A 13,319-nucleotide genomic window follows, 5' to 3' on the forward strand; every position below is an offset into this window, starting at 1 on the left:
GCGATGCCCTTTATTACAGCCAGTCCCCGTACAGAGGGAGCGAGGAAGCGGGGCCGGACCGAGGCCGCCCCCGGCCGCCCACCCGAGCCCCGCGGCACCGCCTGAAGGGCCCCCCCCTTCTCGAGGTTCCCCCAGCAGTCCCGACGGCGCAGGCCGAGCCCCACGGGCGGGTCAGACGTAGCCGGGCTTCACCGACAAGCGGCGGCAGTTGGGGCAGCCCCGGGTCCCGTTGGTCTGGAGGCACCTGCAAAGGGAGGAGGTGGGTTGCGGGGGGGGCCCCTGCGGCCTGAGGCGCCCCCAGGGCCGCTCCCGGTGCTGTGCTGTGGGCGGTTAACCACACAATAACACCGGGAAAAACGTCCCTCCCGTCACGGGCAAAGATTTCATCTCTTTTTTTCCACCCGTTCCGCAGAGGCACTTCAGCGCGTTCCTCTACCAGAGTAGGTTCCTGTACTGCCGGAGACAAATCTGCAGAGCTCGCGGGGCACCTCTGGCTGCCGAGTACTTTGATCCCGATTTTGGTGTCATGGCGAGGCTGCGATTTTAAATTCTCAATTTTCAGAACTAAGTGTTTCGTTACACTCGCGTTTCTTCTAAAAATAAAGCGGGGGTACGGCTAACTTCTTTCATGGCAGTAGCAAAATAACAGACTGAACACCTTCTTCACCTGAGTGTACCTCTAGACAAGAGAGAAAGTGGGGGGATTCGGGGGAAAAAAAAATCCAAACTGCCCCTGGGAGTGAAGAACTGATTGCCCAAGAGGAATTAAATGAGAACCTGTGAACTGGGCTAAGCACCTACAAGGTGAGGACACGGGTGAACAATCAGTTAGAGGACAGAAGTGGGAGTGGGATGGATATTATGGCTAAATCACCCTCCAAGGCCATGGGATTCACAACGCTGCAATGGGATTCTGCGGGGCACAGGTAAGCAGGACAAAGACCTGGGGAACAGCATGCATAGGACTGTCCTGCTCTGGGCACGAACAGCTCTTTCCTATGACTAATGTCACGACAAGGATCTTTAGTACTTCCAGCTCATTACTTTAAGTGGAAGAAGTGGGAGCAAGGCAACGCCTGGAGCTGGTTGTTCTTCTCCCCAATGGACTCTCCACACATGCCACAGTACAGCTCCATCTCCTCCACGCATTCATGGAACTTCACTACATGGTCACGCAGTTCTTGCTGCTGCCCCTTCGTGCGATAGATCCTTTCACAAAGGCAGTGGAGCTTCAGCAGGCCAAGCTGCACGTGAAGGGCAAAAACGTAAGAAAAGTGAACAAGAAGGTGAAGACAGAGCAGTAACAGGAGGAGTGGAAACCACTACAGCCCCATCAGCCAGCTAGAGAAATAGCGGCACAGAAAGCTGCCCGACGGACAGCATCAGTCATAAGGACATTTAGTCTCTCAGCACTTCCTGCAACTACCCCTACTTCTTTGTATCACAAAAGGGGACACCACGTTTGAGGGACTCCGCAGCTTTTTCATCAGGACGGTTTTCCTGAGCTAGCCATCACATATACTGTATTATTTCACTTCCCTTTACCTCCAGCCAGCACAGAGTTCAGCTGCTGCTCAGGGCAATAATATTTTTCAAGACCCCTAATCCTCTAGCTCTCTGCTTGTTTCATACCCCATTTTTACTGCTTCCCATTCCCCTTTGTTTATCCTGCTGCGACTCCCTCCCTCCCTTTTCAGACTTGCACACTGATGGATCATATGTGCAATTGCCCACAACTAAACATTTCACAGCAAAGCAAGACCCCAAGCATCAGCTGGTTAATACAGACATGTTAACAAGCAATAACAAGTCTGGATACTTCAATGCTTGGCTTCTTAAGTTGCCTTATAGAAGACTACAGAGAGTGCTGAAGAGAAGCTGTAGGATCCTACCTTGTTCCCTAGTCCCTCTGCCAGCTCCTGTGCCTTTTCAATGCTTTCCAGAGCCTGTGAACGGAGAGCATGTGTCATGAGTTCTCAGTCTGATATATCAAAACCAGACTTGTATGAATGGCCTATGGGAATTATTAAAAGAAAGAGGTGAAGAGGTACAGAGCAGAATTTAGATAAACAAGCATCACTGCAACTCTGGAGATGCAAGATAGCTGTCTGGCAGATTTCCGTCCTCTCCCAAAAGTTCATCCAGAAGAAAAGCTTGGTTTCTGAAAGACCACAAGTAATCCAAGAGCTACATTTCTGTTCCAGCCACACAGCGCAAAGTAGGGGCATGGTGTTGGCAGAGGCTGGTGTTTCCAAGCAGAGAGAATACAGACTTATTTAAACTCAGTCACACATGCTCATTGGGGTTGTGATGAAGCACAAGCAAAGCAAGCCTTTCCCCCATCCTACCCTACAGGCTCTATAATTGTTGGGCAACTCTAATTTCACTTGTATAAAAGGGGAGGAAAGGGATCAGCACCACCAACACACCACGCTCTTCCATTTTTTCTCTGCTATTCATATATCCACTTTGTCCTACTTACTCATGGTGTGATGTAGGAGTGAGTGTACTGCTATCTGTCTTTTTCAATCTGAAGGAAAGTATTTAGCATAGCAGCTGTTATACCAAATGAGTCCCTACTTTACCCTAGATGCCCCAGTGTTCCTCACTGTTCTGATCATCAGTCTCTGTTTTCCAGAACTATTGAGACGTGCTTCGGATTTGTCCAAGGGGAAGAAGAGGTCTCCCTTGTGATGCAGTAGTTTTCAGGAAGAACATTATAAAATTTCTACCCTATAATTTGGCATTACTGCTATTCTGGGAGAAGAGGACCAGATGAGATGAAAGAATGCACTTCGAATGCAGAGATGGCGGCATTAGATCTGTGGTGGCAGCCACAGCCTGGGATAAGGAACTTGTAGAAGAGGGAAGCAGGAACTGAAGGCTAGCAGATAGAACATAACTGAGAGCTGTGCCTACTAAGAGTGACTGTGTACTGGAAACCCCTGAAATTAATGACTGGGACTAAGAATCAAAGTGAGGCATGTGGGGTGGGGGAAGAGACGCTGAGAAATCCAGGGGACAGTTTGTCGTGGACAGGAATATGAGACTGCACAAGAGTTTGGGCAAGCAGGCTGGGACAGCAGCCTGGGAGGATCTGCAATACCATTGCCTACATGCAAATAAAAGGAAATAGACTAACTGGCTGAGGAGACCGGGAAGATGGAGGAAGCTAGGACAATAGGGAATCAGCAAGTAAAAAGTTAGCAAACTGATTTATTAGGTAACTGATATTGGGATGAGCAGCCTGAGAAATGGAAACTGGGACTGGCAAGCTGAAGAACAGGCTTGGGTGAGTATTCAGGGCTGTGACATTTGAGGAGGTCACATCTGGGGCAATGGGCATAAGGTGCCTGACCCACCAGGGCAGACATTCCCTCCAATGCCTGGAACAGAATACAAGATTCATCTATTCATTCTCTTCTTTTGTGGGTTTTGGTGAGATTAGGACTCTGTGCAGAGCCCTCACCAGGCTCTCAAGTGAGAGCTGTTTGTGATATCAGAGGGTGGTGATGGCTGGAGGTGGGATCAGTGGATGTAGGGGTTTGATGAGTGCTCTGAATATTCTGTTATGTAGAGGCCTACCTGCTGTGTCCTGTCCCATTCTTCTGAATGTGAGATACGAGGCTGGGAAGGGATTACACTGAGCAAAGTTTCTAACTACACGGTTTCTTCTTCCATTGCAAACATAGTGTTTACTTACTGAGATTGCAAGGTGTATCTTACCCAACTGATTCCCTGCTGTAGGCAATGTGGATGCTGACAGCACCTTGATCTTGTCTTTTCTGACAGACACATACCTGATTTCCTAATAGCTGGGATGCTTCATTTGAGCTAAATTTTTTTGTCTCTCATGAGAGTGGTAAGAGTGAATCTTCATCATATCTACACCCAAACCAGCATCCTGATGTGGCACTGTGCAGGCACTCCAGGTTGTTCAGCACTAGTTCAAGGCTAACCGTTGAGCATCTCATTCTGCAGCCCAGTAGTGTTCCTGCAATGCAATCTGCTGCATCTAGCACAATCCGGATTTTAACACACATACATTGCCTAAGCATTTTCAAAATAAGGAACGTTGCCCCTTGTACTACACTGACCGGTTATCTATTCCCAAATGATTTCCTGCTCTCATTTCTCAGTTTCACATCACAGTTTATGTACCTTCAGAGTTTCTCTAGGAATTGGATGCCACGTTTGCCTGCAAAGCACATGGTGGAGCTGTAGAGCTGTCTAAGCATCATCACTATCACAACAATGAGCTTAGTCATATAGCTAAAAAGTAGGCAGTGGAATCTATTTCAGAGCATAAGCATAAGCTGATTGCCTACAATGGCGGGAGTAGGCTTCCTTTCCTCAGTGCTGGTTTCTCAGTGTAGTGCTTAAAAGTAATCAGGACTGACTAATGAGACAATTCCACAAGTCAGCAGTCTGACTCAGAATAGATGTTCATACTGTTAGTAACAAATTCCTGGCTGAGAGGGACTATTCGGAGAAATGTAACTGTACAAGCAACAGACCCTGTTGGTAGAACCAACGGGTACAGGTCTCTATTGCACTTTGACGGGCATATGGTTCAGAAAAAGACTGTATGCTCTAATCTTGTCTAACAAACTTCTGTAGAAACAAGTTCGTAACTGACCTTGTCCAGCTCCTTCTGGATCATCCAGCACTTAGTCACTCCTAGCAGCACCTGGATCAGGCCCAGGCGGTTTCCAATCTCTGTCATGATGCTCATGGAGGAATCATACCGAGGAAAGGCTGTCTGCAGAAGCAGGGAGAAAAACACATGTTTTGCTATGGCCGGCTTTTCACACCCTCTTGCTATCCCCTCTGTCCTTCCTGGCAGGAGAGTGCTGTACCTGCAAGTCTTTGCGACTGCGATGGATATCTGCAAAGCACAGCAGACACAGCGCTTGCAGAGGCCGGTCACCATGCTGCAGGGCAATCTTCATGGACTCCTGAAAGAAATTGTCTTTGGTCAGTAAAAGAGCTTGTTCCTGCTTCAAAACAGCAGCGCTGGGACTGCACACTCCAGCCACTGAAAGGTCAGCTCCAAAGAAATGGCATAATCTTTTTAAGTCACGTAAAATCTTGTTCACATGTTCCCAACCCAGGGCCATTCATAGACCCCAAATTTTGAGGCCCCCTGGGCTACTGAAACCACAGCTCTAAGACCAGGAGGCAGCAGGAACATCTGGAATAAAGCGTGAATGCCATGGTATCTTTTTTCCTCCCAGTCCTGTAGGCAAGATCCCCTTGCCTACAGCCCTGCGTCTGCCTGCACCCTATACCTCACAGCAGTCCATAGCATCTGCCAAGCGCCCCAGCTTCCGATAGGCCACTGCCATGTGATACTGGCTCATTGCACGGTACTTCAAGCTCCAGCCCTTTCCATAATCATTCACCAGCTCAGCTGCTTTACAAGGGAAGAACAAGGCTTTCTCGTAGTCCTGTAAGGCAGAGAAACAGACAGAGAGCAGTTACAGCAAAAATAAATCAAAGAAAAAAAAAAAAGCAACCATTTTTTATTTACTAACACTGCAAAAGCTAGCAGATTTCTGTACACCTTTCAACTCCTGCTGCTCCTCTTCCACGTGCTGTATTTCACTAGATGTTTTCACTGGGTATCAAATGGTGGAAGGTGGAATTGCCATATACTGAATTCATATTACTCTCTGGGTTCAGGACACTGGGGCAATGACATAGCAAATGAATTTTATATAGTATGCCATCAACTTTACTCTGCAGGAACCATTTACCATCCTCTATAACCAAGGGCTGAAAACTTTCTCTGCTCTTAGATCATCTCTGCTTTCAACATCTACATGGAGCCCTCATGTTCTCCATATGGTGAGTCAGGATCTTCAAGAGGCTGGTTATCCATCATTGCAGGAAACAGGAACAAAGAATCATGGCCTCACCAAATCCACAATAAGTAAGCATTTTTCTGCATTAAAAGTGTTTTAGAAAGAAATCTAATTTTACAATAAGTACATAAAACTATTATCTAAATATCTAACCTCATTCTCAAGTAAGTTACATGAGACTGCAGAAATGAAAAATGAAAAAGTCCTCTTACTTTTTAATTCTCCAAGATGCACAAAGGAAACCACAACTTTTAAAATTTCTTTTCTCCCTTCTTATTTCATACCTTAAAAGTATCCAGCACAATGTTCTTTTTATTTTTGGTATTATGAGGGAAGTTTACTGATAGTTTTCAACACTTCAGTTGGTAAGTCTTCCATTAGTGACAAAACCCAAGATTTTGTGAGGAAAACCTATTTGTTGCTGTTTGTAATAGAAGTTAGAACTGGCAAATCACCCCATCCTCAGTTCCTCCCTGTTTTTGCTCATATAAATAGCTATTTGCCTGCGATAGTGGCAGAAATAGAGAATCCATGAGTTCTGGCTGCCAGCCCTGTGTGCAGACAGTACCTCCTCTGATGTGATCTCCTTTGAAGCTACATTTGATCTTTTCAATACACAGGAATATTCACAGCTGCTTCTGCTGTGCTATATAAACATTACACTAATCCTCCAAACCCTATTGTGAAGGAGAGTACTCAGTGATGATTTTACAAAGCAGAGATTTTAGCTTACAACACTCTCTCAGTATTTCACTTCCTATAGCAAAGAAATAAGCTGAAATTCACACCATTTCCAATTCTTTCCTGAAGCCATAAGACAACCACCCTTCCATCCCTTAGGTTACCGCACCTTTATCTGGGCGTAGAAGTTCCCGAGGCTGCAGCAGACTCGACACTCCAGCATCTTGTCATCGTTGTTGTGTGCATAGCGTAAAGCTTTCTCAAAGCACTCCAAAGCCTTCTGGAAAATGCTGAGGCCCAAGAAGGCATTGCCCATGCTGAGGCTCACCTGGCCATTCAGCTGCAGGCTCACTGTGGTACCCTGCATGTTCAGGCATGTCTTACAGTAAGAGATTGTTTTCTGGAATTCACAGAGTTTCTCATTGCTGCGAGCCAGGTTTAGGTAGCTCTCTGTAAGGAAATCCGGGTCTTCCAGCTCCCGTGCTGTGTCAATCTGTACCACTGCAAACTTTAAGTAGAAAAGACAGTGTTTATAAAAGTGTGTAATTTATTTAAATACAGCTCAAACACCCACAGAGTAGCACTCTGTACTGGACAACTGGCTCATCTCCGAGCGGTCCAGCAGCCCAGATTGAGAACCATCCTATACATTGAGCAGTTTATCTGGTGGTTTAAAAGGCCTATGAGCAGTCTGAAGAAACCTCTCCACACAGTCTTTGGGGCAAGGAAAATGAACTAGGCTGGCAGTTAGTGGGGGAAAAAAAAAAGCTGTTAAATGGCCCTAAAGAGAAGTAGGTGAAACAGGAAACATCTGACACAATGCAGCTCAGTTTTCTTTCACTGAATTTAATTTATTCCACTTTCTCTGGAATTCTTAAGATATTAAAGTACTCTAATAATAAAAGAAAGTAAGCAAGCTCCTTCTTTCATCAATGTTTTACTAACAAATTGCAGTCCTGACAGTTTTTATTCTGTAACCTTCAGGATTCATTGCATACAGTTCTCTTAAATGATCTGAAGTCTTTTTCTTTTAGACTGCAAACTCTTCTGAGCAGCGACTGTTTTGTGTTTTGTGATGAACCAAGCACACTGCTGGCTTGAATTAATACCAGTAGCAAAGGTAAATATCTAGCAATTTTCTCAGTATGTGTTTTCATTAGAGATTATCAGTTAGGTTTATGGATAACAATTCCCAAGGGCACCAATTACTTCCTTTTTGTATAGTAGCAACACATAATAATTTAAGCTACCAGAACATTTTACATTCTTCACAAAATTAAAAAAAAAAACACAAAACCCAACCATAAATTGCATATGTTTGGGTATATATGTTCTCAGATTCCTTAGCCCTTTAGGAAAGCTGCTATGTGGACCCAGTAACGTGCATTAGCTCATGCTTCCCCACATTCCCTTACCTTTGTACAAGTTCTTCATTATTTCCTGATTGCCACAGCCTCTTTCCTTGGTGTGAAGTAATTTTCCTCTCCAAAAGAGATTGAGCATCATAACCCTTCTTAAATCACAGTTAATTTCATGCCTTTAATTCTGACACCTCTTCTCCTGTTATTTCCTCTCTCAACAGTTTATTGCTAAAGTTCTCCTTCCTCTATCTTTGATCACTCGTGGTGTAAAATCTTCAGTTTGACTGAAGCCATTTTTCCTTCCTAATACTGGGAAGAATTAGAATTCACATACTCTGATCTCACTTTCTGCTCCCTTCTCAGGTAATGAATTACCGTTCAGGTATACTGAGCTCACTCCTTTGCCTGTTTCTTGTTTTCTGTGAAGCCTTCAAATATTTCTTTCAGGTAGCCACATCTTACCTTTTTTCCTTCTCTCTTCCCTAATCAGTCTGTTGTTTCTGCCACCACCCAATTCCACATCACTTATCAGAATTGTTTTTCTTCAAATGTTTTCCAAGTGTATTAACACCACTCTTTTCTTGTTCATCCTAAGTATTTGATTTTAAGATAGGGCTTTGACATGTGCATGGGTTTACTAGTAAGATATCCCCCACCCCCTTCTAAACAGAGCTACCAAAAACTTTTCAATGAGATGTGGGCACCCCCTTCCCATTTTGTGCTAAGTGCCGAATGTTTATCAGTCTAGTAAGAGGCAACCAAAAACATCAGGACAAGAATATCAAGGCCCTTCAGCAAGACCCTATTTCACGCTGGGATAGTTTCTTAGGACTATTACAACATCCTCTTGCCTTGTCTTCCAGATTCCTGAGTCACCCTCCCAAACACTGCCTGCTGCTCTCTGTATGCATCCTGTTACTTCTCAGATCTATACATCAGCCTCTTTTTGTTCATTTAATCAAACATTTTTATCCTCATGCTCTTACAATGTAACTTCAGCTTCTTTTTACTACTCTTTCATCAAGCCCAGTATCCTTCCTTCTATGCTGTCCTGACAACTGGGAGCCCCTCTCTGACCATAACTGTCAGACCCCTCCCGGAACGTCTCTCAATCCTGCTGCCAAAAAAGCATCCTCTTTCCCCTCTTAATCAGCCCCCTTGCAAACAAATAATTGTAATAAGAACCAATGTAAGATCTACATTAGATATCAAACAGCAGTTGAACAAGATAACAGAGGTCTCCACAAGACTGCTGCTTATTCTACAGAATCCACTTGGAAATCTCTTTTCACACTGACATACACACTGTAAACAGCTTTAAGTGGAGCAAAGGCCCTGTTTTCATACCTTTTCCCGAGGCCTGATAACATGGTGTGCCTGTATGTGGGGAATAAATCAAGAAAGGTCCCCATGATTAACTGGAGAACCTCAATAACCTGGGAATCCTCAGGGACCAGACCCAGTGAAAAGTAGCATTCTGTGTATTTTGTGGGCTGGAGCTATTGGTCAACGCAGTGATTATGGCAGCCCGCAATACGCGCTCAATAGCTGGTATGTTCTACTATATACAAAACAAAACCCCCGATTTCACATTCTAATCTCCAGCCACTCTCTGTAGTGGGTGCGACACAATGGCATGCATGCATCTCCAGTTCGCCTTACCTTCAGCATATCTTTGTATCTGCCCATCTCTGCGTGAGCAGTGATGAGGCAACCCAAAACCCGAAACCTGCCAGCAGGATCCGCAGACTTCTCCAAAACCCTCATCCAGACTCGCAGGGCCTTTTCGGTCTGATTAGACTGGTAAAGATGGAGTCCTTTCTCTATTTGTTGCTTTGTCTGGTCCTGACCCATCTCCCATGCATTAAAAAGCCTCATACACTAACCTCTAAGGACAGCAAAAAGGAATTGCACAGAAGAGAACACAACATAAAATGCCCTAATAGAGGAGGGCAGGTTGTGTGCTCAGAAGGCTTGGAGCCATAAAAGCCCAGCCATGTCAGGGGGCTGGAGCTGTGGTAGGCAATGGCAAGAAGTGGTTGCTCAGCACTGAAGGTAGAATCCCAAATCCCCTAGGCAAACGTCTTGCTCGCTAGGACTCCATCAGTGCATTCGCCCATCCAACCCCATAAACAAAAAGGAAAAGCACAACAGGGAGAGAAAGAGAAAAATCTCGGGCGACAGGAGTGAAACTCAATCTGAGCAGCCCATGCTGGTCTCCTCCGCATTGGCTACAGCTGCGCCTGCCAGTCCTCGGCTCACGTGGCTCCCAGGAATGCTAGTCAGGCTCCCCGGCTCCCAAGGTCACGGCGAGCCAACTGCCCACCCCTGCCCGCCGGTATGCAGCTTATTAATACCTCGGGAGAGACAATCAGCTGCAGTCACAGGGATGGCTCGGTCGTCTCTTTCCCCTCTCTCTAGCCATCACCTTTTACAAGCAGTGGTGGTGGTGGGCTAGCCTGGGAGGTAGCAGCCTCAGCTAGGGGTAGTAGCTTTAGGAACAATACATGCCTTAAAAAGTAAGGTATGAACTAGAAGGCTCCAGCACGTACACACGTGCAGCATTATACTTGCGACAATATGCCCGATACTTGCCAGGCACAAATTCAGCCTCCCTTTTGAGGGCCTCAGCTGACAATATGGACTGTTTCTGTGGACAATGGTCAGCTCTGTCACAGATTTGCTGCAAATAAGGCACTGACTTCTTAATTTCAGGGTCAATAAGAAGCTAACCATCCTGAAAAACTTTGTTCATGACTGACTGTTGCTCATGGCCATCAGATACCCATGACAGTCCTCCAAGAGTTTGCAACATAAATTGTCAAAGGCACTGCTGAAGTCCTGCATCCAGAACCTGCTCATCTTTTACGATGAATGACAATAATGACCCAAAGCAACAGATTTCTGCTCCTTCAGACTGCATAAAAGAATTGTCAGCCCAATTAGAATATAGCTTTAACGCTCCTACACACATCTAGGAGTCAAGTTTCATACCCCCATTGATGTGCTGCATTTTTAATGGGCTCAGTCTCGGTTATCTCTAGATTTACTCTGTCCTTCATAAGAAGAGATACCAAACTTGCGGGGGGAGGAGGGGGTGGGGAATGCCTCAGGGAAGTCTAACATTTTTCAGATACACAAGTCCCAGACACCTGTTTTGGGATCATTTTACAGGCCAAAGAAATTGCAATTCAGAGTTTTAACAACAGACCCACGTGCAGAAGGAGGCATGTCTCCAGCTGCCTCCCTGCTTCTGTGTGAATTTGGTGGCAGTTCTTCCCCAAGCAAAGGTAAATACCAACAGAATCATCTCACGGGCCACCAGTTGGACCATCCAGGCCTGTGGCATGGCTGCCTAAGGAAACACAAACCCAAGGGAGCCTTCCTGAGGTAACATCCCTAAGGAAAGCAGGACACAAAAGAATAAGGAACCACGATCTACCCAGAGGCTTTATATCATAGCAGTCATGATCTTAAGAGATTCCATCCATACTTTTATCCAGAATTTCCTCAGAAAAATATTTTAAAAAGGAAAAGCATTTTAAATGGTAGAAAAGTCTTGCTACAATCAGACTGGTTCTCTTTTGGGAGCTTATATACTCTATTATATTTAAAATATTTAATTCAGCATTTTTTTTAAAGCAGGTGCTAATGATGTTTCAGCATAGACTCCGAGTACTCTCAAATTCTGGAATTAGAAACTGGAAAAATCTACAGAAGGCTGAAGAAAAATTAACGCTGAGGCACAGCTGGTTAATGTGCAAAAATCACTTCAGCAACACCGTTAAAATTATTATCTAGGTACTTTATAGATTTTAATTCTGATTCAGAATTAAGAAAGTTTATCCTCCCTACATTAATTCTTATATGTCTCTCTGGAGATGGGTGGTGGGATGGACATAAGATGCAGAAGACCGCTCCCCATGGAAAGCACTGATAATGGTGAGGCCATCAGATTTCTGGACTTGGAGAAGAGGCCAGGGACAGCAACCATTGGAGTCTGCTACATGAAAGAATCAAGCCAGGACTCAAGAAAGGGGGAAACAAAAATCATATCATTCTTTGCTGGAGCAGACTACTTTGCAAAATTAGCCTTCCACAAGTAACCTGGCTGTAACTCAAACTTATCCTGATGCTTTTGGACCACTTCACCAAAGCACTGCTCCCCTCAATATTCACTCTCATATCCCACAAAGAATAGGCAAAGTGAGAAGAGGATGCCTTGCGTTCTGACAAAGCCCATCTAACAGGAGGGAAATGATCTGTCCTGCATTTTGTTGATCACACTGTATGTACTTCCGTGCTCTTGAGTTCTCCTATGAAATTGTGCTTAGTCTTTTAAGAATCAACTTAACTCACCTACTGAGATAAAAACTTACCCTAGTAAAATGAGGGTTAGATCCATCAGGCTCAAACTGGCCGTTTTCAAAACATGGAAATATACTCTGATATGGAACATACCACTCTGAGCCCGATGCAGCTGCCTAAATAAGGAGGGGTAAATGGGTAGAATCACCAAGACATTGACTACCTGTGCTGCTTTGAGTGGTGAATGATCACCACTCTGTGGCTCAAGATAGCTCTAGTTTGTACAAGATTCAGGTATGGCTTCTATGGTAAATGATCCACAGTTTCTTCTCGGTAACTGCAAATAAGTAAGCCTGGAAGGTGCATAGAAACACCAAATTAGGGAGTCTCACCTGTCACGCAGTGTAGCTAATCATGCAGTCACTTCTTCCGAGTGACCACATTGAGCTGCTTGTCTTCCTCCCTGCTGCTCTTCATAATGTATCCCCGGTGACTCCTGGCCATTTGAAGACAGCAGAACATGGCTGGTAAAGTCAGGAAGATTGGAGACTGGAGTCAAAACAAGTAGTGAAAGGTGGAGGCAGATGTGAGAGGAAAAAAATTTCTCCTAAAACATTCAACATCAGGACTTGCATTTACAGGTTTGTGTATTTCCTGTTGATGTTGATAAATATAACAACTCGTGAAATGCTGATTATTTTCAGAGATTAATACACTGGCTCTTATTTGTAGTTTAATTGTCTACTGATTGGTGGTGGCCTTTTAAATTAAAGAAAAAAGCTTCAAAAAAAAATAAAAAAGCCACCTACCCAGAGGGATCTAGTACCAGTTCCATAACATACAACTGACAGAGCTCTGACTGCTTAAGATGAGACTAGCCAACTTTCTGCACAAGTAGGAATCTTCCATCCCACCTAAACAAACCCTTTCTCTGATTCATTTGTTTCTCTCCATCCTTCACCTCAGACCTACTGAACTGAAATCTCTCCAGCCTCCCTTCTCAACAGCTGCAAATTAACTGCAGGGATCCCAGCATACTCTGCAACAGTTGGTGGCTCAGCGCCTCGCTTCACAATTGGTGCGCTGCGGGGAAAGGAATGCA

At 44.8% G+C, this 13,319-nt stretch overlaps 1 protein-coding gene across 3 annotated transcripts; it reads right to left on the reverse strand.

Annotated features, from left to right (window-relative positions):
* Window positions 1-151: 151 nt before the first annotated feature.
* On the reverse strand, window positions 152-11,327 carry RAPSN (receptor-associated protein of the synapse). 3 transcript variants are annotated; one of them, XM_010580156.1, is made up of 9 exons: window positions 11,125-11,327; window positions 6,718-7,056; window positions 5,292-5,450; window positions 4,860-4,958; window positions 4,640-4,762; window positions 3,228-3,386; window positions 1,893-1,946; window positions 1,045-1,244; window positions 172-244 (listed from the first exon to the last, which is right to left on the reverse strand). In XM_010580156.1, exons 2-9 carry the CDS (start codon window positions 6,913-6,915, stop codon window positions 172-174), a joined length of 1,065 nt encoding a protein of 354 aa, XP_010578458.1. In that variant the 5' UTR covers window positions 6,916-7,056; window positions 11,125-11,327. The 3 variants fall into 3 exon arrangements, with proteins under 3 accessions (XP_010578455.1, XP_010578458.1, XP_010578456.1); XM_010580154.1 differs by lacking the exon at window positions 11,125-11,327 and adding an exon at window positions 7,964-9,433; XM_010580153.1 differs by lacking the exon at window positions 3,228-3,386 and having other exon boundaries at window positions 152-244; window positions 9,572-11,327.
* Window positions 11,328-13,319: the final 1,992 nt, after the last annotated feature.

This window comes from Haliaeetus leucocephalus, unplaced genomic scaffold, assembly GCF_000737465.1.
Source record: "Haliaeetus leucocephalus isolate CR32 unplaced genomic scaffold, Haliaeetus_leucocephalus-4.0 Scaffold696, whole genome shotgun sequence".
NCBI classification, from domain to species: domain Eukaryota; kingdom Metazoa; phylum Chordata; class Aves; order Accipitriformes; family Accipitridae; genus Haliaeetus; species Haliaeetus leucocephalus.